Raw genomic sequence first — 24954 nt, 5'->3', positions numbered from 1 at the left:
GAGAGCTGTAATGGAACACTTGGAAAGTTGTCCTCTCCTCTCAGACTAGGAAAATGATTTCATATTCAGAGCTGAAGAATGCTTCCCGGCTCTCCAAGAAACTATGGCTGTGGAATGCATCTGACATGCTGATTTTTCTGCACTAGTCTTAAGTGCAGAAATGGCCAACTTTTAAAGTTGGGAATGGAGAAAGGGGAGTTACATGGTATTAACTGTATGTTCTTCCACTATTCAAAATTCCTTATTGACTCCCTGTTGTCTGTTCTGTACATATTAGCTTATTATTTGACATCTGCCTTTGTCCTTTCCAACTTACCGTTTAGGTCCTTTGTGCCATTACCTTTCATAAACTGTGTTACTGGAACCCAGCTAAAGCCTTGAAGTTGCTGGCACATGCCCTGTGCTTCTCTGCCTTTGTTCCCATGTTCCCGCATCTGGGTATCTCTGACTCCTGCCTCTCACACCGTCCCAGGATACCTATATGCTGCCTGTCCTTCAAAACACAATTCAAAAGCCAGTTTCTTCAGGGAAGTTCCTTTGATCATCTCTGTTGGAAAGAGCCTTACCTTTCTTTGAACTTCCAGAGGATCCCATATGGCTCTTATCATATTCTGCTTTGTATTACATAAATGTCTGTTGTATCTCAGAGATGAGATTCAATGCTTTGGCATCGAATTTGTTTCGTTTTGTGCTTTTTACATGGTGTCTTGCATAATGTGTTCTGGATGAATGGAAGAATGAAACGACAAAAAAAAAAAAATTTTTTTTTTTTTTTCATCTTGGTATTTTTCATGTTAGTGCCTGGAAACAGGAGACCCAAATGTGATAGCAAGATTTAAGATGTTCAGAGGCAGGGACTTGTCTAGCGAAATGTTTTCATCCAATAATAACCGCAGGGATCCTTCTAAATAGTAGCACAGCTGGCACTAGCTGCCTCTGGTAGTCGTTAGACAAAATTAGAATCCCATCTGAACGTGCTTTCTTGGCCATCAATTGTTATAAGTAGGTAGAGTCTTAATACTTCATTTTCTCTTAATTGTCCTCTTCTTTCATACTTTCTGTAGGTGGGGTAGTCATCTGGCAGCCTTTCCAAAGTGTCAGAATTTTGTTTTTTTCTTTTTGGGAAACATGGAATATGCATTCCCTTGGGGACTTTGGTACTCTCAGTTCCTTGGGGGAATCTGGCTCTGTTTGCGTACATTTCCTTCATGTGTGTATAAGTTGCTGCCGCTGTGAGAGCTGAGATGTTATGGCTAACCTTAGTTCCCCTGCTTAGGAACCTGGTTTCTGGTCTTGGCACCTCCTCCTTCCACACATGCACCCTTTCCTGGCCTCTGCTATATTGTGTAAATCACTTCACTTCTGTCTATATACAATATGAATGCAATATTTTATTTTTGTCTTTCCTCCTCCTCATCTACTCTTGTCAGCGTTCTCCATTTTAGAGGGTAAACCCTTGGAGGACATAGATTATTCCCGTCAGTGTAGCTCTGAAGAGCATTTAGCACCAAGCTAAGTCCTGCAAATTAGTACTCACTAATGGCAATGATGCTGGCTGTAATTAGAGCTCCTTTAGAGACAACAGTTTGCTTACTCAGCCTTGGCAAAGGAAGGCCAACTACTTTCAGCTTCTAGGAAGAAAAATCATTCAAGCTTAGTGAGCTTATGTGCACAAAAGCAAAGCCCTTTGAATTTTCACCATCTAAATTTATTACAGGAGCAGAATAATGAAACATTAATAATGGTATAATGATGGTGACATCTAATTCATCCCTAAGGGTGTTTAAGCAGTTTGTGTAGCTTTGCTTAATCCACTATTGAAATAGAGCCGGTGACCCTGTGACTTTCCCAAACAGGGAAGAAACTCAACACTAAGTGTGTCCCCCACAAGCCATTCATTTCCCAGAGACTCACTATAACTTCTTTTCTTAAACCTCAGAATATGAAGATATAAGATAAACTTGAATGAAATTCTGTTTGATTTTGGAGCTGCTTATCCAAATAGAATTTATGGAGCAGAAATGCTTATAACATGCTTGTTGTAAGTCCAGCCAATGCCAAATTAACCTCAGTTAAGTAATTTCTCCTGTAATTATACACATGGATAGAGAAGATGCAAAGGATCAGAAATGTTGTGCTAGATGAGTGGAATGTCCAGTTCCAAACCTTTATGCAAAAAGGCTTTCAGTGACAAAGTTTATTAGATATACATGGGGAAAGGAGGGTGTGGAGGGAGGCCCCAGAGAAAACAGTTCAGCTGGTCAGAAAGGAACCAAGACTGCCTGCCTGTGTCTCATAGAGAAGGCCATGTTGTAGCAAAGCTGATGGGTTCCAGGTACTGTGACTTACCCAACGAATCTAACACTTCCCTGTCACAGCCCTTCATTTAAGCTCCTTTTAAGAATGGCCTGGTTTTCTTTTCTTCTTTTCTTTTTTAAAATTTTTATTTGAGTATAGTTGATTTACAATGTTGTGTTAGTTTCTGCTGTACAGCAAAGTGAATCAGTTATACATATACATATATCCACTCTTTTTTAGATTCTTTTCCCATATAGGTCATTACATGAATGGCCTGGTTTTCTAATTTGAGTTGCAGTAGATTTGAACCTTGGCCATTAAATGGAATCCAATCAATGCTTTGTTTTCTTCCTTATCTGCAGGGCTGGCCTGTGTATAGGCAGAGTGACTTTCCTAGTGGCCAGTAGGGAGAGGGGAGGCTGGTGTAAGCCTTAGTGGGTTGAGTTAATGAGAAATGTATAATTACTAGGCAGTTTCAGAGCCATGAGAGGTACAACACAAGCTTATCAGCAAATGTCCTTTCACTATGACATGAGTTTGGCTGACATATCTAGCACAGAATCCACTGGGTGTATGCCTTGTACAGAGTGTTTACAGTCTCTCTGAGTACTTTTAAACTTTAAAAACTTACTTGTAATTTATGTGAGAAGTGACTTGTATATGACATTTAAAAGAAGTTTAATTCTTTGAACATTATTAAGGACTGGGTGCTGAGTATTCGTCTACATACTGAGACTCAAGGAAAAGTAGAATATGTTTTTTGTCTTTTAAAAACTTATTCTAGGCTGGAACTCCTGGCTTGGGGTCTCTCCCCTCCGCCATCACCGAGCTGCCCCAGAGCCCAAGGGGAGGGTGGCCTCACTGAGGCTGCCAGCTCTGGAGGGGGCCCCCACTGGCCGAAGCCGTGACTGTCCTTGGGACCGGGAGACAGTTCCCTAAAACCTGGACCTCGAAGGCCACCTTTCTTCACACAAAGAAAGGATTTTTCCATGTGGAGGTCGACATGTCAGAGTTTTGCTTTTACCATTTGGTTTGGGGTTCTATCTGTTCTTTTTTTTTTTTTTTTCCCTTTATTTTCTTCCTTTTCTTCCGAGCCATGTGGCTAGCAGGGTCTTGGTCCTCCAGCCAGTGTCAAGCCTGAGCCTCCGAGGTGGGAGAGCTGAGTCCAGGACATTGGACCACCAGAGACCTCCCAGCCCCACATAATATCAATTGGCAAGAGCTCTCCCAGAAATCTCTGTCTCAACACTAAGACCCAGCTTCACCCAAAGGCCAGCAGGCTCCAGTGCTGGACACCCCATGCCAAACAACTAGCAAGACAGGAACACAAGCCCACCCATTAACAGAGAGGCTGCCTAAAGTCATACTAAGTTCACAGACACCCCAACACACCACTGGACGCGGCCCTGCCCACCGGAAGGACAAGATCCAGCCCCACCCACCAGAACACAGGCACCGGTCCCCTCCACCAGGAAGCCTACACAAGCCACTGAACCAACCTCACCCACTGGGGGAAGACACCAGAAACAATGGGAACTATGAACCTGCAGGCTGTGAAAAGGAGACCCCAAACACAGTAAGTTAAAAAAAATGAGAAGACAGAGAAATATGCAGCAGATGAAGGAGCAAGGTAAAAACCCACCAGACCAAACAAATGAAGACGAAATAAGCAGTCTACCTGAAAAAGAATTCAGGGTAATGATAGTAAAGATAATCCATATCTTGGAAATAGAATGGAGAAAATACAAGGCACATACAAGGACCTAGAAGAACTAAAGAGCAAACAAACAATGATGAACAACACAAAAAATGAAATTAAAAATTCTCTGGAAGGAATCAATAGCAGAATAACTGAGGCAGAAGAACGGATAAGTGACCTGGCAGATAAAATAGTGGAAATAACTACCACAGAGCAGAATAAAGAAAGAAGAATGAAAAGAATTGAGGACAGTCTCAGAGACCTCTGGGACAACATTAAATGCACCAACATTCGAATAAATAGGGATCCCAGAAGAAGAAAAGAAAAAGAAAGGTTCTGAGAAAATATTTGAAGAGAGTATAGTTGAAAACTTCCCTAACATGGGGAAGGAAATAGTCAGTCAAGTCCAGGAAGTGCAGAGAGTCCCATACAGGATAAATCCAAGGAGAAACACGCCAAGACACATATTAATCAAACTATCAAAAATTAAATACAAAAAAAATTATTAAAGCAGCAAGGGAAAAGCAACAAATAACATACAAGGGAATCCCCGTAAGATTAACAGCTGATCTTTCAGCAGAAACTCTGCAAGCCAGAAGGGAGTGGCAGGACATATTTAAAGTGATGAAAGGGAAAAAACTACAACCAAGGTTACTCTACCTAGCAAGAATCTCATCCAGATTTGATGGAGAAATTAAAACCTTTACAGACAAGCAAACGTTAAGAGAATTCAGCACCACCAAACCAGCTTTACAACAAACGCTAAAGGAATTTCTCTAGGCAGGAAACACAAGAGAAGAAAAAGACCTACAAAAACAAACCCAAAACAATTAAGAAAATGGTAATAGGAACATACATATCAATAATTACCTTAAACGTAAATGGATTAAATGCTCCAACCAAAAGACATAGACTGGCTGAATGGATACAAAAACAAGACCCGCCTGTATGCTGTCTACAAGAGACCACTTCAGACCTAGGGACACATACAGACTACAAGTGAGGGGATGGAAAAAGATATTCGATGCAAATGGAAATCAAAAGAAAGCTGGAGTAGCAATTCTCATATCAGACAAAATAGACTTTAAAATAAAGACTATTACAAGAGACAAAGAAGGACACTACATAATGATCAAGGGATCAATCCAAGAAGAAGATATAACAATTGTAAATATTTATGCACCCAACATAGGAGCACCTCGATACATAAGGCAAATGCTAACAGCCATAAAAGGGGAAATTGACAGTGACACAATCATAGTAGGGACTTTAACACCCCACTTTCACCAATGGACAGATCATCCAAAATGAAAATAAATAAGGAAACACAAGCTTTATAAATGACTCATTAAACAAGGTGGACTTAATTGATATTTATAGGACATTCCATCCCCAAACAGCAGAATACACTTTCTTCTCAAGTGCTCATGGAACATTCTCCAGGATAGATCATATCTTGGGTCACAAATCAAGCCTTGGTAAATTTAAAAAACTTGAAATCGTATCAAGTATCTTTTCCGACCACAACGCTATGAGACTAGATATCAATTGCAGGAACAAAATCTGTAAAAAATACAAACACATGGAGGCTAAACAAGACACTACTAAATAACCAAGAGATCACTGAAGAAATCAAAGAGGAAATCAAAAAATACCTAGAAACAAATGACAATGAAAACACGATGACCCAAAACCTATGGGATGCAGCAAAAGCAGTTCTAAGAGGGAAGTTTATACCAATACAATCCTACCTCAAGAAACAAGAAACATCTCAAGTAAACAAGCTAACCTTAAACCTAAAGCAATTAGAGAAAGAAGAACAAAAATATCCCAAAGTTAGCAGAAGGAAAGAAATCATAAAGATCAGATCAGAAATAAATGACAAAGAAATGAAGGAAACAATAGCAAAGATCAATAAAACTAAAAGCTGGTTCTTTGAGAAGATAAACAAAATTGATAAACCTTTAGCCAGACTCATCAAGAAAAAAAGGGAGAAGACTCAAATCAATAGAATTAGAAATGAAAAAGAAGTAACAACTGACACTGCAGAGATACAAAGGATCATGAGGGATTACTACAAGCAACTTTATGCCAATAAAATGGACGACCTGGAAGAAATGGACAAATTCTTAGAAAAGCACAACCTTCCGAGAGTGAACCAGGAAGAAATAGAAAATATAAACAGACCCATCACAAGCACTGAATTTGAAACTGTGATTAAAAATCTTCCAACAAACAAAAGCCCAGGACCAGATGGCTTCACAGGCGAATTCTATCCAACATTTAGAGAAGAGCTAACACCTATCCCTCTCAAACTTTTCCAAAATATAGCAGAGGGAGGAACACTCCCAAACTCATTCTACGAGGCCATCATCACCCTGATACCATAACTAGACAAAGATGTCCCCAAAAAAGAAAACTACAGGCCAATAACACCGATGAACATAGATGCAAAGATCCTCAACAAAATAGTAGCAAACAGAATCCAACAGCACATTAAAAGTCTCATACACAATGATCAAGTGGGGTTTATCCAAGGAATGCAAGGATTCTTCAATATATGCAAATCAATCAATGTGATACACCATATTAACACACTGAAGGATAAAAACCATATGATCATTTCAATAGATGCAGAAAAAGCTTTTGACAAAATTTAACACCCACTTATGATAAAAACTCTCCAGAAAGTAGGCCTAGAGGGAACCTACCTCAACATAATAAAAGCCATATATGACAAACCCACAGCCAACATCATTCTCAATGGTGAAAATCTGAAAGCATTTCCTCTAAGATCAGGAGCAAAAACAATGTTGCCCACTCTCACCACTATTGTTCAACATAGTTTTGGAGGTTGGAGCCACAGCAATCAGAGAAGAAAAAGAAATAAAAGGAATCCAAATTGGAAAAGAAGAAGTAAAACTGTCACTTTTTGCAGATGACATGATACTATACATAGAGAATCCTAAAGATGCTACCAGAAAACTAGAGCTAATCAATGAATTTAGTAAAGTAGCAGGATACAAAATTAATGCACAGAAATCTCTTCCATTCCTATACACTAATGACAAAATCTGAAAGAGAAATTAAGGAAATACTCCTGTTTACCACTGCAACAAAAAGAATAAAATACCTAGGAATAAACCTACCTAAGGAGACAAAAGACCTGTATGCAGAAAACTATAAGACACTGATGAAAGAAATTAAAGACGATACAAACAGATGGAGAGATATACTGTGTTCTTGGATTGGAAGAATCAACATTGTGAAAATGACTATACTACCCAAAGCAATCTACAGATTCAATGCAATCCCTATCAAACTACCAATGGCATTTTTCACAGAACTAGACAAAAAATTTCACAATTTGTATGGAAACACAAAAGACCCCGAATAGCCAAAACAATCTTGAGAAAGGAAAATGGAGCTGGAGGAATCAGGCTCCTTGACTTCCGACTATACTACAAAGCTACAGTAATCAAGACAGTATGGTACTGGCACAGAAACAGAAATATAGGTCAATGGAACAGGATAGAAAGCCCAGAGATAAACCCACACACATATAGTCACCTTATCTTTGATAAAGGAGGCAAGAATATACAATGGAGAAAAGACAGCCTCTTCAATAAGTGGTGCTGGGAAAACTGGACAGTTACATGTAAAAGAATGAAATTAGAACACTTCCTAACACCATACACAAAAATAAACTCAAAATGGATTAAAGACCTAAATGTAAGGCCAGACACTATAAAACTCTTAGAGGAAAACATTGGCAGAACACTCTATGACATAAATCACAGCAAGATTGTTTTTGACCCAGCTCCTAGAGAAATGGAAATAAAAACAAAAATAAACAAATGGAACCTAATGAAACTTAAAAGCTTTTGCACAGCAAAGGAAGCTATAAACAAGACGAAAAGCCAACCCTCAGAATGGGAGACAATATTTGCAAATGAAGCAACTGACATAGGATTAATCTCCAAAATTTATAAGCAGCTCATGCAGCTCAATATCAGAAAAACAAACAACCCAATTCAAAAATGGGCAGAAGTCCTAAATAGACATTTCTCCAGAGAAGACATACAGATTGCCAACAAACACATGAAAGGATGCTCAACATCGCTAATCATTAGAGAAATGCAAATCAAGACCACAATGAGGTATCACCTCACACCAGTCAGAATGGCCGTCATCAAAACATCTACAAGCAATAAATGCTGGAGAGAGTGTGGAGAAAAGGGAACCCTCTTGCACTGTTGGTGGGAATGTAAATTGATACAGCCACTATGGAGAACAGTGTGGAGGTTCTTTAAAAAGCTAAAAATAGAACTATCATATGACCCAGCAATCCCACTACTAGGTATATACCCTGAGAAAGCCATGATTCAAAAAGAGTCATGTACCACAGTGTTCATTGCAGCTCTATTTACAATAGCCAGGACATGGAAGCAACTTCAGTGTCCATTGACAGATGAATGGATAAAGAAGATGTGGCACACATATACAGTGGACTATTACTCAGACATAAAAAGAAAGGAAATTGAGTCATTTGTAGTGAGGTGGATAGACCTAGAGTCTGTCACACAGAGTGAAGTAAGTCAGAAAGAGAAAAACAAATACCGTATGCTAACACATATATATGGAATCTTAAATAAATGAATGAATGAATGAATGAATGGTTCTCAAGAACCTAGGGGCAGGACAGGAATAAAGACGCAGACGTAGAGAATGGACTTGAGGACATGGGGAGGGGGAAGGGTAAGCTGGGACGAAGAGAGTGGCATGGACATATATACACTACCAAACGTAAAATAGATAGCTAGTGGGAAGCAGCCGCATAGCACAGGTAGATCAGCTTGGTGCTTTGTGACCACCTAGAGGGGTAGGATAGGGAGGGTGGGAGGGAGAGACAAGAGGGAGGACATATGGGGATGTATGTATAGGTATAGCTGATTCACTTTGTTATACAGCAGAAACTAACACACCATTGTAAAGCAATTATACTCCAATAAAGATGTTAAAAAAAATAAAAACTTACTCTATCAAAAGCAAGATGAGTACACTTATTATAGTGTAGTGAAAAGAACAAGGATTAGAGAGTCAGAAAACTTGAGTTTTAATCCTTGATCGGGAGTGGGGGTGGTGTGGGTGTGTATATGTGTGTGTGAGTGTGAAATTTAAGGCAAGTCATTTACTCTCTGAGCCTCAGTTTCCTCATCTATAAAATGGAATTTTACATATGCTTGGCAGATAGGGAAGCTTGAGTAAGTTAAGAGGCCTAAAGAATATTGTAAACTGTAAAGTGTTATTAAAAGATAAGTTAATAATCTTTGAGAAACAAGAAGTGCTGCCCCAGATGCAAGGGTAATTGTGCTCCTGGGCCTGTATAAATTAAGTCGCTTTTAGCAATGAGAAGAAGTTTTCTGGTCGTTACCAGAGAAATTGAATTCCTAACACTCTAATTTATTAAACTGTTTGCAAATGACACAGATGCTTCATGAAGATATTAAAGTCTGTTCTCCCCCTCTCTTTCCTTCCACGCTTCTTTCAGTGCAGTTTGTCAGCATAGTGTCCTGAATGTTAAGAAATGGCTTTGGGCTTCGTTCTTTGAATGTTTTTGGAGAATAATTAAAACCCTCAAAGCCATTTTTATTTCCCATCCAGAAACATTTCATGAAGAAAGTTTGGTCACACAAAGATATAAATGGCAAGAGGTCAGAGTGGTGGTGATGCTGTATGATTAGGTATTTTGAAAGAAATTTGTATTTTTAAAGCTCTTTCAGATGGCTTATCCATCCCTATTGACATATCACCATGATTTATCCCTAAGAACAATATTTCTATATAGCCTAACTCAAGTTAGGGGCTTAATCTGATTAAGCTACCCTTATCAGTGATGTTGAACAAGCAGGTAACTAGTTATTTTTTTTTATTTTTTATTTTTTTAAACATTTATATTAACATATTTCCATACAAATAACCCAATGAAAGTTTAGTATTAGTTGTTCTGTTTGTTTGTTTTTTTATACTGCAGGTTCTCATTAGTCATCAGTTTTATACACATCAGTGTATACATGTCAATCCCAATCGCCCAATTCAGCACACCACCATCCCCACCCCACCGCAGTTTTCCCCCTTGGTGTCCATATGTCTCTCCTCTACATCTGTGTCTCAACTTCTGCCCTGCAAACCAGCTCATCTGTACTATTTTTCTAGGTTCCACATACATGCGTTAATATACGATATTTGTTTTTCTCTTTCTGACTTACTTCACTCTGTATGACAGTCTCTAGATCCATCCACATCTCAACAAATGACTCAGTTTCGTTCCTTTTTATGGCTGAGTAATATTCTATTGTATATATGTACCACAATTTCTTTATCCATTCGTCTGTCGATGGGCATTTAGGTTGCTTCCATGACCTGGCTATTGTAAATAGTGCTGCAATGAACATTGGGGTGCATGTGTCTTTTTGAATTACGGTTTTCTCTGGGTATACGCCCAGTAGTGGGATTGCTGGGTCATATGGTAAATCTATTTTTAGTTTTTTAAGGAACCTCCATACTGTTCTCCATAGTGGCTGTATCAATTTACCTTCCCACCAACAGTGCAAGAGGCTTCCCTTTTCTCCGCACCCTCTCCAGCATTTGTTGTTTGTAGATTTTCTGGTGATGCCCATTCTAACTGGTGTGAGGTGATACCTCATTGTAGTTTTGATTTGCATTTCTCTAATAATTAGTGATGTTGAGCATCTTTTCATGTGCTTCTTGGCCATCTGTATGTCTTCTTTGGAGAAATATCTATTTAGGTCTTCTGCCCATTTTTGGATTGGGTTGTTTGTTTTTTTAATATTGAGCTGAATGAGCTGTTTATATATTTTGGAGATTAATCCTTTGTCCGTTGATTCGTTTGCAAATATTTTCTCCCATTCTGAGGGTTGTCTTTTCGTCTTGTTTATGGTTTCCTTTGCTGTGCAAAAGCTTTGAAGTTTCATTAGGTCCCATTTGTTTATTTTTGTTTTTATTTCCATTACTCTAGGAGGTGGATCAAAAAAGATCTTGCTGTGATGGTAACTAGTTATTGAAGATAGCACGTGGGATATGAAGCGGTCCCAGAAGCCAAGGCAATTTTGGGTTTCAGTGAAAAACCTAAAATTCTAATGCTTAGAGGAAAAAATTATTAATTTAAATAAGTATAATGCCAATAATCCATCCAGAGTTCTTCAAAATAAATGTTTTGGCAAGGTGCTGGAATTCTCCAGTGTATTCCGATAAATGTTTCTGTTGTGCAGATGGCCATGTTGAAGACAGACAGACTGAAAAGGTTTGGTGCGCCAGGTGCTGGATTTATAACTCAAACAGTAGCTCCTTTTGAGATTAGACAAGCAACCCCCAAGTTTTAGGAAAATAGCTGGGGCTTTGTATTTTTCCTCCATAAGGGTTTCACTTGAATCCCTGGAGGTAGGTGCAGTTTTTGGAGAAGTAGCTACGATGTATGATGTGTTTTAAAGCATCAGTTTTCTTCATTTTCTGTTTCTTGGAAATATGTTAGTAAGTTACTCAAACACGTGAAGAAAAAATGCCTAAAACACAACAGCAAATGCTAAGCACATTTGAAAAAGTGTGAGTTTATTAAATTTAGACCTTGTCCATAATTTCAAGGGATTAATTATAAGGAAATTAATCAAGTCAGCAGGACCAGCAAATGTGTCTATTTGAGAAAGCCCCTCTGGGTGACCACAATGTTAAGTAAGAAACAGAGAAAGCTATATTTATGACTGTCAAAAATGGGATTTTACTAGTTGAGTGAATGTCAATATGTTCTATATGCTAGTCATCCAGATTTTGTTTTATTTATTTATGTATTTATTTTTTGCTGCACCATGTGCCCTGCGGGATCTTAGTTTCTTGACCAGGGATCGAACCCAGTCCCCCAGCAGTGGAAGTGTGGAGTCCTAACCACTGGACTGCCAGGGAATTACTTAAATTTTGTTATTTTTAAAGGAATAAATATGGCTCTTATGGTGTGAAGACATTGCCTGCAAGAACAAACATTAGAAATCTCTCAGTAACTGTCCACAGATTTCAAATTTTAGGTCCTCAAGCAAATGCTGCATTAGCCACAGTTAAAATTCATTGAGTTTCATGTGTTAGGAACTTTATATTTGGAGGTAGGTAGTATTTGCTGTAGTAGAATGGAGCACAGGTTGAGTTGTCTCTGTCATGGGATTTTTAAAAATTGGGGTAATTGGATTGTATTATTAAAAAGCATTTTATTTATATCCCAGTATATCTCTGGCATCAGCTGTTTTCATACACAAGGTTGGAAATAGTAACTGGTTTATAGATAGCTTGTCAGTTCAGTTTTTGGGGAACTTTTTGTGATTATTTTAGCCCTCAGCTGGGCTATTGCTAAAACCCTGTGGCCATTGGATCCTATCTGATCCCTTAGTAAAGTGATAGTGTTTGTTTAAAAAAATTAGGACTTGATACATAGACACAGTGATGGCACCAGAGATGTTGAATATGCGTGAATCATTAATTAGAAATTGCTTGTGGGATAGAAAGTTGGGGGAATAATTAGAAATAATAAGCTGACCATTTTTTAAAACAGCTCCGTTGAGAGACAGTTTGTATACTATGAAATTTACCATGATCATTTTTAAATAAAGGGGAAGTATTGGTCTCACTCTAAGCCACTTTCTTTTATTTTAGAGTAGTATTAAACAATAATAAAATGTATATTTTCACTAACAAGATGATCTTTTGATAATAGTAGGACGATCTTAAGCATTTCTAAGTCTGTAAGTGAGCAAGGCTTGAGTGGACTGGGAAGAATGTTGTGGTTCCTTGTATTGGAGAAATACAAATTTATATGGGATAAACAAACGCTTAACATACTGACCAATTGTCAGTGTTGTGAAATACTAAAAAATTCCATTTTGGCATAAGCAATAATCAGGTTAAAAAGAATTACTAGGAAAACATCTCTTGAGTTGTATGCAGAAAAGTACCTGATAAGAATTGTCCTGATTTCATGACAAATCTTTTTTTTCCTTTTGGGGCTGCTTTATGTAAACTTTTTTGGTGTGTTAAATATAGTGTATATACAGGAAAGGTTGTGAAACTTAAGAATAGCATAATAAGTAAGATAAAACCAACATCCGTGTAACTACTTCTAGGGTCAGAAGAGAACATTGCCGGCCTCTCAGGATCAATCTGTATTTCCCTTCCCCCTCCTTGGTCCTTGACTATCATTTTAATGCAAATCTCCCCCACCTCTTGTCTGTGTGTGTGTGTGTGTGTTTGTGTGTTTGTGTGTGTGTGTGTGTGAATAAACCACCTATATATGTGTCCCTAACAGTTAATATTTAATTTTGCCTCTTTTGTGAAAGAAATCATTTGTTCTTTTTTGTCTCAACAATCCATCCACATAGAACCATGCAATACAGTGTGTTCTTTTTTATCAGAATGTCATATATCATTATATGACTATAATATAGTACTTTCCATTCTATAGTGTGGGCCTTTGGATTTTGCCCAGCTTACTCCTGCTTATTCTGCTTTGGACATTATGGTCTGTAAAACCTGATACACGTGGGCATGAGTTTCTCAAAGTGTGGTCCGTCCATCCACAGTGTCAGCATGAAACTTGTTAGAAATGCAGATTCATGGGCCCCACCCCCAATCTACATTCAAATATCACCTTGGCATATATGTGTTTTTTGTGTGTGTGTGTGTGTGTGTGTGTGTGTGTGTATATATATATATATATTATATGCTTATTTCAATGATTGTGCCTTTGTTCACAATACCTTGAAGTCTTCTGATTTGGAAACTGCCTTAGGAACACCTTAATGGTCACACACATGCACACAAATACACACTCACCGCAGTCTCTGAGCAATAGACTCATTACTCATTTTTGAATCAAATTAGTTTTATCTAGTTTGAGACAAATTTTTGGTATTTTCAAAGATAAAATAAATATTCAAAAGAAAAAGATTTGCCAACACTGAAGATATTCAAAGAATATGCAATAGATGGAAGACCTGCTAAAAGAGGTCCCTGAACACAGGTTGGGCAGAACATTATTCCCAGAAAGAGAGCTGCAGAGCCCCACCGAGAAAGCAGGTCAGACTCTAGAGTTGGGCGAACATGGGTTTGAATCTACTTGTACCCCTGACTTGCTGCATCATCTTAGGGAAGGACTGATCTGCTCTGAGTTTCAGTTTCCTCGTAGGCAAAGAGGGGATAAGAACATCGACTGTAAAGATTCAAAACCAGTGACTCTTTGCAGGGCCACGGTCATGCGGCAGATGCGTTTTGGCTTTGGGTCAGCAGTATAAATCTGTGTGAATATGGCTGACCGTCATGCCTTCAGAGCTTTCATGCTTTTTACTTTACTTTCGTGCTTCCTGCAGGAACGATTCCAGGTGAAGAACCCTCCCCATACTTACATTCAAAAGCTCAAAGGCTATCTGGATCCAGCTGTAACCCGGAAGGTAAGATGGATTTGTTTCCACTTTGTGTTGTTGCTTCCTCATTAGCAGGCAGAATCCTCCTGCCCTGGAGGAGACCTTCCTTTCTCTCCATTATAGCCTCTGCCGGAGCCTCTGGGAAAACAACCTTGGAGTTGTTGGAGCCGGACAACATGAAAAGACAAAGAAAAAAGCCATCCTCGCTTGAGAATGTGTTTAAAAGTACTTTCCTGAGTTGGGAGTCATGTACCTCTGATGGTTATTGAGTTGCTGCCATTTGCAATTACACAGGGCGGTAGGTTCAGTCCAGAGGTGTTCAGGGCCCCAGAAAAATAGGCCTAGCAAAGGGAATACTTGTCTTTCATGCCTTGGTGCATTTCCAGAGACCTTGAAAAATCACTGGGGCTTTGTCATCCCAGCTGTGCACTCACATCCTGTGTTGATGCTTTTAGCGGCTTCCCCCGCCCCAGCCGTGCCCCTGGCCCCAAGAAGGTAAGGAGAGAATAGCTGATTCCATTCTCAGCGGACTCTCTCCTTTTACAAACAAGCCCTGCTTTGTGCAGCCACACAATTGGTTTAAACTGATGCCTTGTGGTAAAGCATGTAGCCTGGCACAGCCCTGGGGCCTGGATCAGTCCTGGGATGTCTCAGGGCAGAGCCGCCCTTGCTCAAGATGTTTAAAGGGCTAGTCACCAGACAGCACTTGTTTTTCGGTTGACCTTCCACAGCTCCTGCTTTCAAGACTGCCCTGAAAATATCTTGAGCTGAATTCCCTCTGTTGTTTCAGTGTGTGACTCATAAGAGCAGAAAGGCACAGTTTTCCTAGTTAGCCGCTATTTCTAGGGCTCTTGGCTCTGAGATATATTTTTTAAGCTCCTTTTTCTGCATCTTCTGCTTACATTCTAAACACTGTGCCCACCCCCCGCCGAAAGAAGTCAAGTAAAGGAGAACAACTATTATTTCCTTTTGGACATTTCCTGGCCCTTTGTCCTGTAAGTTACTATGCAGACAGGCGGAAACGAAGTCTAGGAGTGATGATGCAAATGGCTTGTGGACCTTTGCTGTTGCCTAGGCGCCATATGTGACATAGCCTCCTCTTCTAAGAATGTACCTATCAAAGTATCCTAATACCCTCCTCGTAACTACGGCACACACATTCCTTTTTTTAAAAGAGCTTCTGTCAGGTGTGCTAAGTGAGACAGCTGCTTAATTCTTAGTTTCTTTCTTGTCCCCCTCCCCAACGATATAGCACCTTTCAATTTCATCACATTAGAGAGGGTTAAAGGAAGGCATACCCATATACACAAAACACAACCCAGAAAAAAAAAAAAACCCAGGCTATTTCTTTTGCACAGGGGCAGCAAGATTCTGTATGAGAAATATTTTCAGAAATCCCCCAACTCGTAAACCTTCTGGCTGGACAGCTCAGACCCAGGATTAGGCACTCTCATCCCGAGCTGAGTCTGGCAGAAATGCCGTATTCGTACACAAGACTGAGAGTATACTCAATGTCCCAGCCCCTGACAATTATCTCAGCATTTGTCGAATTCTTTAAAAAAGGAAAATACATAAACTCCGAGAGAGTGCTTCTTAGACTCCAGCCCCAAGCCCCGTGGGGAGGAAGATGGTTGGAGAGAAGAGGTGGATTCTTCCTGGCCCAGTCCCAGTTCTTCCTCGGAACAATTATTCCTGGGAATGTAAAATGTAAAATGAACAGCAACAACAGATCAGCTGCTCAGAAAGTGTTTTGCTTCCTCGCAAATAACTTCATAAAGAGGCCCAAGACAAAGGGTGTCTGTCTGGGCTGACCTTCATTCCTGAAATCTCTGCCCTAGCCGTGTGTATTCACCTGCATGGCCGTGTTTGGCCTGAGCCTCATCTTTCAAGATCAGTCATTCAGCTTTCAGAAAAAAATAAAGTGGATGTTGGATCAACCATCCCTGCTTTACTAAGAGTTCTGTCAGGAGCTGGCAGTAGGAAATGATCTGTTCCACTCACCATAACTGTCATGCATAAAGCCTGGAAAAAAGGAGATTTTGCTTGGAGTAAGGCATGGCTTGCAGTTAAAATGAGTTTACGATTCTCAGCTGAATTAGAGGCAGGGAGAAAGAGATTTCCAATCAGGCTTTCCATTTTATCCAGACAGTCTAAGCTGAGCAGTTTACCCTTAACTGCATCTGGAGTCCTGAAGCACTTCATTCATTAATCTTTTGTTCACATTGAATTGAAGATACTTAATTTGCTGTCTTCTAAAAAAATTTCTTAAGCATCTTCTATTTCGATTTTCTTCTAAGTAGTTTTAAGTGAAACCCTGTAGGGCAGGGAAGGAAGAGCCTAAATTAGATATCTCTCCAAACCAGTCTCCTTATTTAATACCAGGAGGTTCTCAGTCTGTGCTTTGGGGGGATGTGCTCATGTCTGGCATGGGGAGAGGTGACAGGCCATGAAGAAAGGAGTCTGGTCCTCTGTGGGCTCTGCAGTTGTAAAAGAAACCCTATTATACGGGTCTCCAGGGCTCAGCTGTCTCCGTGGGCTCCTCCCTGGGCCTGCTGTGTACAGAGAGGGCTGGGGGAAGGGTGAACGCTGCTAATGAGTGGTACCCAGCTCTTGTTCGCTGGTTCCCACAGTCGCACGATTTCCCTTTGAAGTGTTTTAAAGCATTCTGGGTGCGTTGTACAAGTGCAGAGTGTTGGCAGCTGTTGTTCATGTGTTAGGGAAGTGGATGCCAAGATTTCTCTGCAGTCCAAAGTCCACCAGCTGAAATTCAAATGGTTGCCAAGAGAATAGAATACAGGGCGAAGTCAGTTTAGTTCTACCTCAGTTTTCCTGCAGTTGCAAAAGTGTAGTGCCTCTCATAGTAAAGCCTAATAAATGTTATCTGCTCTTGTTGTCGCCTCTCTTATCTCAGTGTTTTGAGTTATTTTGGTTTGATACATGCCTCTTAGTCCTTCGGCAGATCCTCTTTCGAACTCTGTTAGGTCCTCCGTGCTACACTGGATGCCCTTGTAGCTCACAGTGTATGTGAGGGATGACCTTGCCCTGAGGAAGCATAAGGCTCAGTTAGGGAACCAGCACAGGCTGCAGGGAACGAATCAGAACTATGCATAATGCATAGCTAGGAATGCTGAGTCGTTTCCTAAAGGCCACATGTGCAGACAGCCCAAGACTTGTGACCCTGACATGGGACTGGCCCCTCTGGAGCATCCGGCACACCTGGAAATGGTTTCCTCAGCTGTGCGGCCATAGACCCTACCTCACTGGCAGTCCTCATTGCTGGAAGGCTCTCTAGGAAGCCCTGGGCTTGGATGTCCCTCCAACCTATGGATGACTCTTTGTTGTTTCTTAAGCCTTTCTTGACAAAAGAGGGGGTGGCTCTCTTTTTTCTTGGCATCAGGGATGCTTTTATTTCACATATCGCGGATGCTACACACCAGAGAAGGTCTTTGGGTGCTTCAGGAATGGCAGTCGGGGAAACTGAGACTTTTTGCTCTGGTGAGAAGCAGCTGGTGGAGAAGTAAAGGGCCTCCAGAAGAGAAGAGGGTAGCAGGAGCCCGTCAGTGCTGAGCAGGGGTCCAGTCTTCCCTGGGGCACCAGGGCCTGCCTGTGGCAGGGCTCTCCCCTCCCCACATCCCAGAATCCTCCTTTCTAACCTTCCTCCTGTCCTTCCTGCCCTTGGATGCCTTTGTCTTTGGAGCTGGATGACCCTGTTCCTTCTGCAGTCATGGGAGCAGAGGAGAAGGATCCCTAACATCCTGAGCCAGGATTCTCAAAGGCTTTTCCTGAAAACAGTGTAACCTGAAGGTGGTTTGGGTCTCTAGCACAGAGAGCATAGAACTCTTCTCAGAAGGCATTGCATATCAAATGGCCTTCTTCCAGACTGGCCTAAGACTTTAGTGACTGTAGAGAAATATTTTTGTAGGAAATTGTGTTCCAAAGAACTCATGTGCAGTGCAACCCAGTGATTCCTTGGAGATTATTTGGAGTCGAGAGGATAGAGAAATGAGTACATTTACTATCAGAGGAGGATTCATTGGGGCAAGGGAGACCTGAGGGAGTTCTGGAAGGACACGTGGGATTTTGATAGGCAGGGGAATGAGGAAGGACATTCCTCAAGTAGAAGGGAGGTGTCTAGAGGAGGGACCTTCCACGTGAGGTCATGCAGAAAAGAACAAGCATAGTAGGTATGAGATTGCCACCTTAGAAAGGCCTGCTTGCAAGTTTGGCTCTTGGTTGGCAACTGGGGACTTGGATTTCGGGAGAGTTCCCAGAATTCCCTGTTAATAATGACTCACTGTGCCCAAACTGTTGATTCCAACTACATGGTTTATGCGGAATGCCGGTTTTCCTTTTGGGAGGCTGCACTTTTGGTATGTGCTAGGCAGAGAGTGCTCAAGTGATGAGCCCCCAGTAAAAACCCCAGGCACTAAGTGTCTAATGAGCTTCCCTGGTTGACAGCATTTCACGAATATTGTCATTTATGACTCCTATGGGCGAATACTCTTGGAAGCTTGTATCTGGTTTCCTCTGGACTTCACCCCACGCACCTTTTCCCTTAGGTGATTATACCTTGCATCTTTTTGCTGTAATAAATCCTAGCGGCAAGGACAATTACATGCTGAGTCCTGTGAGCCCTAGCGAATCATTGAAACGGGTGATTTTAGGGACCCCAACATAGGTATGTCAGTGAGTATTGTTGTATTGTGGGGTAGGGAAAAAAATAAGCTACTTACTCAGAGACACTTAGTACATGAAATAAGTCATTTTCCCCAGTCCTTTCACATAAGCTGACGGTTACGATGAGAAAAATTTGTGCACTTTGCAAAAAGAAATGTGTGAGAAGCCCACTTTAGAAGCAGAGATATTTTCATATTGTTAAACTTATTACAAGTAAGCTGCAGTTATAGCACTTGCTAAAATATGTTTTGTGAGAATATGTGTTCTTGAATTATAGAAATTCAGACGGCGTGTTCAAGAGTCCACACAAGTGCTAAGAGAACTGGAAATTTCTTTAAGAACCAACCATATTGGGTAAGTGTGCCCACTGAACATTTTAGCTCTAAAGCTTTTGGACACTTTACAAAGTGACTGAATCATATCCAAAGAATTAAGCTTCCTTACTGTTTGTTATAAGTTGAGACTGAGGTTTAGATGGGTGGAACCTTTGTTTTAGTTCTTAAATTGCTCACTGTACAAGAATCAGAAGCAGGACAGACAGTCCTTGATTTGGGATGTTTATACTAATTGTAAAGTTCTCTGCTTGGATGCGGTGATGGTGTGTGTATAGTGATTCCCTGGGAAGTCAGGAACCCCCGACAAGTCATGTAGACTGAGATCCTGGAAGATCTTGAAGCCTTCCCTGGAGGTCTTTGACCTGGTTACTTGAAGCTGCTTCACTCTTTTCTCAATTCCCTGGCCAGAAGGGGACAGAAGCTGGAGTGGTGTCACTTGACATACCCCCTTGCACTTAGATACTTTGTTCTGAGTCTCTGCTTCCTACATCCCCAAATTTCAGGACCATGAAATGTAAATCCGCACTGGAAAGTAAAGTTTGGGGAATCTCTGCACTAAGCATTTCGAAGAGTTTTTCATACAACAGCATGGTTGCTTTGCCTCAAGCCAAGTACAACTTCATTACACACTCTCTCCCTCCTGAGATCATCAGAATTGTACAGTACCTTCAAATAAGGTTTCTCTCTAAGGCAGAATGGTGTCAGTATTTTATTTTACAGCTTCAATTCTTCCTAAAGTACCTGTTTAACATCTGGCAATCATTTAACCCCTCTGGATTTTGATTCTTTGAGATTTGCAAGGGAAAGACTGTAGACTTTGGATCTTTTAGAATTTTCCCCTGTGATAGGTCTATTGGAAATGAAGTTTTACAAATATATTACATTTTTGTTTTTCAGCGTCTTTGTAAAATAATTACCTAAGTAGCAGTTTACTTCTACTTCTGAGTATGTTTGGTATAAGCCATTCAAATGGTTATTTTCTGCAGTTATTTCAGAATAAGCTTTTTAAAGTCATAGAAATGCAAAGTTAATTTATAGCTCCATAGCCTGGGTGAGAATATTCATTTCCTTAAGGATAATTTCACATGTTTGGCACCTTGAGAATGAAATATTTGGAAAATGAACTGATTCTAACCTAAGGTTGATAATCACCCTTGTCCCAGAAAATGGGCTATAGAACAGTGGATCAGAGTGTCATGAAAATAGAACTGGAAGAGAAATTTAGGATTACCTAGACCCTCGTTTTACAAATTAAAAGAATTAAGGACCAGAGAAGGCGAGAGACTTCCACAAAGTCTACAGCTGTAGAGCCAGCCAGACGTTTTGTTCAAAATGCGATGTTCTTTTTCTTATCTAGCCTAATCTGGCAGCTCTTTCCTTGAAAGGAAATAAGATAATCGGGACTCTGGGATCAAAACAATGAGGTTTGTCTATTGGGGGTGAAAGTGGTGGTGATTTAATATAGCTGGGCATCCAAAGCTTAGGAAATTCAAATACTTTCCAATATTTGTGGATCAGGAGCTAGATTCCATTTGGTAGGGTCCAACCCCATACTCTTGGCACTTCTTCTTGACTGAAAATGGTGGCATGAGCTGCAGCCAGGATTTCTACAAATTGTCAAAAAGCATTTCTTCAAGCATTGCTGAAATAATGTGAAATTGACCATCAAATACCAAGGCAAGACGATCATTTCCAATATAAAGTTGGCTGAGTAGAAGAGCTCTGGTTGGGTGGAAGCCAGTGCAAATCTGCAAGCAGTTGGAGTGGTTTGTTGTTTAGGATACTCTAGGCATGTTGAAAGATTCTTGCATTTCTTTCATCTTCACCAGCTGAAGTTTCCCCTTGTCTACTACCTACGTGAGACACTTGGAAAGCTTTGGCTTTAGCAGCACAAAAATTCATGGAAGTGCGTTGTCTGATTCTATGAAACCAATTATTGGCATAACCTTATATGGAGTGAAACCACACACCAGGAATTTGACCTGATTTGCCTGTCCTGAAAACCCAAACCTGACCTGGACTTTTCTTGATGGAAACTAACTGGCTTGACCGTATTTGATTGGGAAAACTTCTGAAGAATTACTAAATAATGTGAAAGTAATCAATTACTACAGTGAGGAATTCTGGGAATGCAAGGTGCTGCATAGGGAATCCTTAGATTTTTATTGCACTCTTTGGGGTACCATATTAGAAAGGTAATTGGGTGCCCATTTTCCTTAGGGAAAGAGAGATCTTGGCTCATATTTTTGCCATGCCCCCTTATCAGTTATTAGACTTAAGTAAGTTACATAAACTCTCTGTATTTATCATGTGACCTAAGTTTACTTCTCATCTATAAAATGAGGATAATAATACTTATCTAATAGGAATGTTGTAAGGATTAAATGAGATAGCTTATGAAAGACCTAATACAGGGTTTAATACACAGTAATTACTCTCAATATATGATAGCTGTTATTTGTTGTTATGCTTGTTGAAAATAATATTATATGTAATAATTATTGGACAGTGTTGTGTAATATATCCCTAAGGAAAACCATGCAGAGAATGTTATCTTCTCTGTCTAAAAGGACCCTGTTACCTAGGAGTTTATGATTTGCAGAAATTAAAAGGAAGAATTACATTTAAAATCTACTTGTCTTTAAAAAAAATTATTTTTGGCATATGCTTGCATTCCAAGGTTAAAATCTGGGGCTTTGCTGAAGTGACATTCCAAGCTACAGCTTTGTCAAGCAAAAGGGTCAGCCTAAAACTCTATAAATGGAACAGTCATGTGAGAAAGATAATTAATTTTTGGGGGGAGCCAAATTGAAATAAGAATTGGACTAGAAATAATCTCATTCACTTACTCTTAGGAACTGTAACAGTCAAGGAGAATTGGATTATGACTAATGCAAGCCCTTGCGATGACTTGAAATACCCTTGAAGGGAGCTGAGCACTGTTAGAGCACATTGGCTTGGCTGTGCTCTCCTGGGAGACGGGCGTTGGGATGTCTTGGATGTGGGGTGGTAAGATTCGAGAGGCGCTGGCGGTTGGGACAGATTGGCGGGTGTTAGTCCATGAAACTGAGGTGTAGGCTCGCCCTCCTTGCAGGTAGGTCATTTGAGTAAAACTGCCTATTATGATGGAAAATTACTTTTCATCCTGAGTGCAAGGTCATGGACGTCCTGAAAGGTGCTTGCTTCACTGTATCTCAGTGGGGGAGATGAGAAGAATGGGCGTGAGGTGACAGGCAGGAGGTGCAAGTTGGCAAGGAGAGGAGGAGATCTGTAGAAGGAGGAAGATGCTGGGGAATGTGCAGTGAGTGTCTTCTCTGGGGTTTAACACGTGTATGTGTGCCTCAAGCTACCCTACGATTAATTCATCCTTAGATGGTGCTTTTTGGAAGTCCTCAAGATCATAACCATTTAGGCATTTATTAAACACTGTATTTGTTACTAAGCACTGTATTAGGTAAGTTAGATGTATTATTTCTTCCAGAAATCTTTTTATTATTGCCCTTTTCCTCTGAACCTCCATTTTACAGATGAGGAAACTGAGAGTCCGCAATTAAATATCTTGCTCAAGTCCACACAATTGAGAAGCACTGAGGTTTGAACCTGGAGATGTCCAAATCTAAAGCCTGTTATCTAAACCAGCAGTTCTTACATTTTTTGATTTCAGGACTCCTTTACTGTCTTAAATTATTTTGAGCCCCAGTAAGTTTTTATGTGGGTTTTATCTGTTAATGTTACCATATTGGAAATTTAAACTGATAAATTTTAGATATGCTTATTTAATAAAATTTAATATTTATTTAACAATAAATATTTAATGTAAATATATAAATACAAAATAATAAACATAATATAGCACAAATAACATATTTCATGAAAAATAACTATTTTCCAAAGCAAAAAAAATTTAGTGACAAGGGTGGCATTGATTTACACGTTTACAAATCTTTTTACTGTCTCACTAATAGAAGGCAGCTGGATTCTCATATCTTTGTCTGCGTTCAATTTGTTATGATGTGTTTTAGTTGATGTATAGGAAGAAAACCTGGCCTTACACAGATACACACTTGGAAAAATGAAGAGTTTTTAAGTAACCATTTCAGATAATTGTGGCTATTCTTTGATATTACACCAAAAGATGGTAATTTCTTAAAGTTAGTTGCAATGTATTGATAGAATCTGAAACCGTACCAGTGAGCTTTTGTGTTCTGTTCTGTCAATACTAAAATCCATTGTGCTGTCTTTCACTTTGAATGGGTGTTTCTACCCATGCATACTTCTTAACATCATGAAAAAATCATTTGAAAAATATTGTTTCACTGAGTTATCCTGATCTTTCAAACATCAACACATTTTATTCTACAATATAAAAACAATCATGTTTGTTAATAATCACCAGTGTCATCAGAATTTACTTTAGGTATTGGGAAGCTGTCAGACTCGTGGTGGTAAATATAAGTGTTCCAAAATTCTAATTTTTTTGATTGTAAGCTCAGATTTTATCATTGACAAAAAATATTGTCAGTTCTTTTCCTGAAAATGGCAGGCTCACTTCATTCACTTTTGAGAATATCTGCCAAATACCCAAGACAGAATAACCACAATGTGTCTGTCATTGGACATTCCATGTAGAAAATGGCTGGGTCAGTTTGCAGCTCCAACAGTTGCACCAGTGCTTTTCCTCAAGACGGCCGTGGTGCTTGGGCAGGCAGCAGAAGTGCTATATGTGGGCTTTTCCTTTTGTCACACAGAGAATTAAAAAGACGTATATTCAAAGAGCAAGCTTTAATAAAGTCAGTAATTTTTAGCACTTCATTAAGGACAGGTTTAAGTGAAGCTGACTTTTTTTCCCCTTCCGAGTGCTTGGGGTGAAGAATACAATAAAAAGGTGTATTGTTTGGTGGTAGCAGTTTCATTCACATTTCTTTTGTACCATCAGTGCAAGTGTCAGCACAGTGACAAAAGCGACTACTTAATATTTGTATGAAAATAGGTTTAACTTCACAGACCCCTGAGAGGGTTTCAGGGACCCCTGGTGGTCCACGGGCTATACTTTGAGAACCAGTTTGAGATGCTGTCTCACAGAATAGATTTGGTAGCTGATGATGGATCTGAGTGATGTTTACCTTCTATCTCTCGCTTCTTGTGATTTGTTTTTCATGATTTGTCAGCAACTGCAGTTCCTACTGGATGCCTGTAGTATCTCTCTAAAGGAAACTGGCAGAGGGAATTCACCATCTGTCCATTCATCTTGTGTGTCTCGGGTCTGTTTTGTTGTTTGATCTTAGAAATTTAAAGCCATTAATGTCCTTTGAGACTTTATTTTCTAGATGAGAACAATGAGATTCTGAGATTTGGGAGGCAGAGAGAAAACAATAGCAATTTGGAAACAAAGCTTTGACCTGTCTACAGTAAAACAGTAACTCTTGGCACTTGCATTTCGAGCCCTTCCTTGAATAAGTTTTTTTTT

The 24954-nt window shown here is 39.9% G+C and overlaps 1 protein-coding gene across 1 annotated transcript in view; it reads left to right on the top strand.

Annotated features, from left to right (window-relative positions):
- The window catches only part of FMNL2 (formin like 2), a 311812-nt gene that overhangs the window by 189372 nt on the left and 97486 nt on the right, over positions 1 to 24954 (top strand). The window contains 2 exon segments of the mRNA XM_068545113.1: positions 14422 to 14502; positions 19430 to 19506. Of these exon segments, the coding sequence (XP_068401214.1) occupies positions 14422 to 14502; positions 19430 to 19506 (158 nt within the window).

Source organism: Eschrichtius robustus, chromosome 5 (genome assembly GCF_028021215.1).
Source record: "Eschrichtius robustus isolate mEscRob2 chromosome 5, mEscRob2.pri, whole genome shotgun sequence".
NCBI lineage: Eukaryota > Metazoa > Chordata > Mammalia > Artiodactyla > Eschrichtiidae > Eschrichtius > Eschrichtius robustus.
This window is presented reverse-complemented; position numbering and strand designations above follow the sequence as displayed.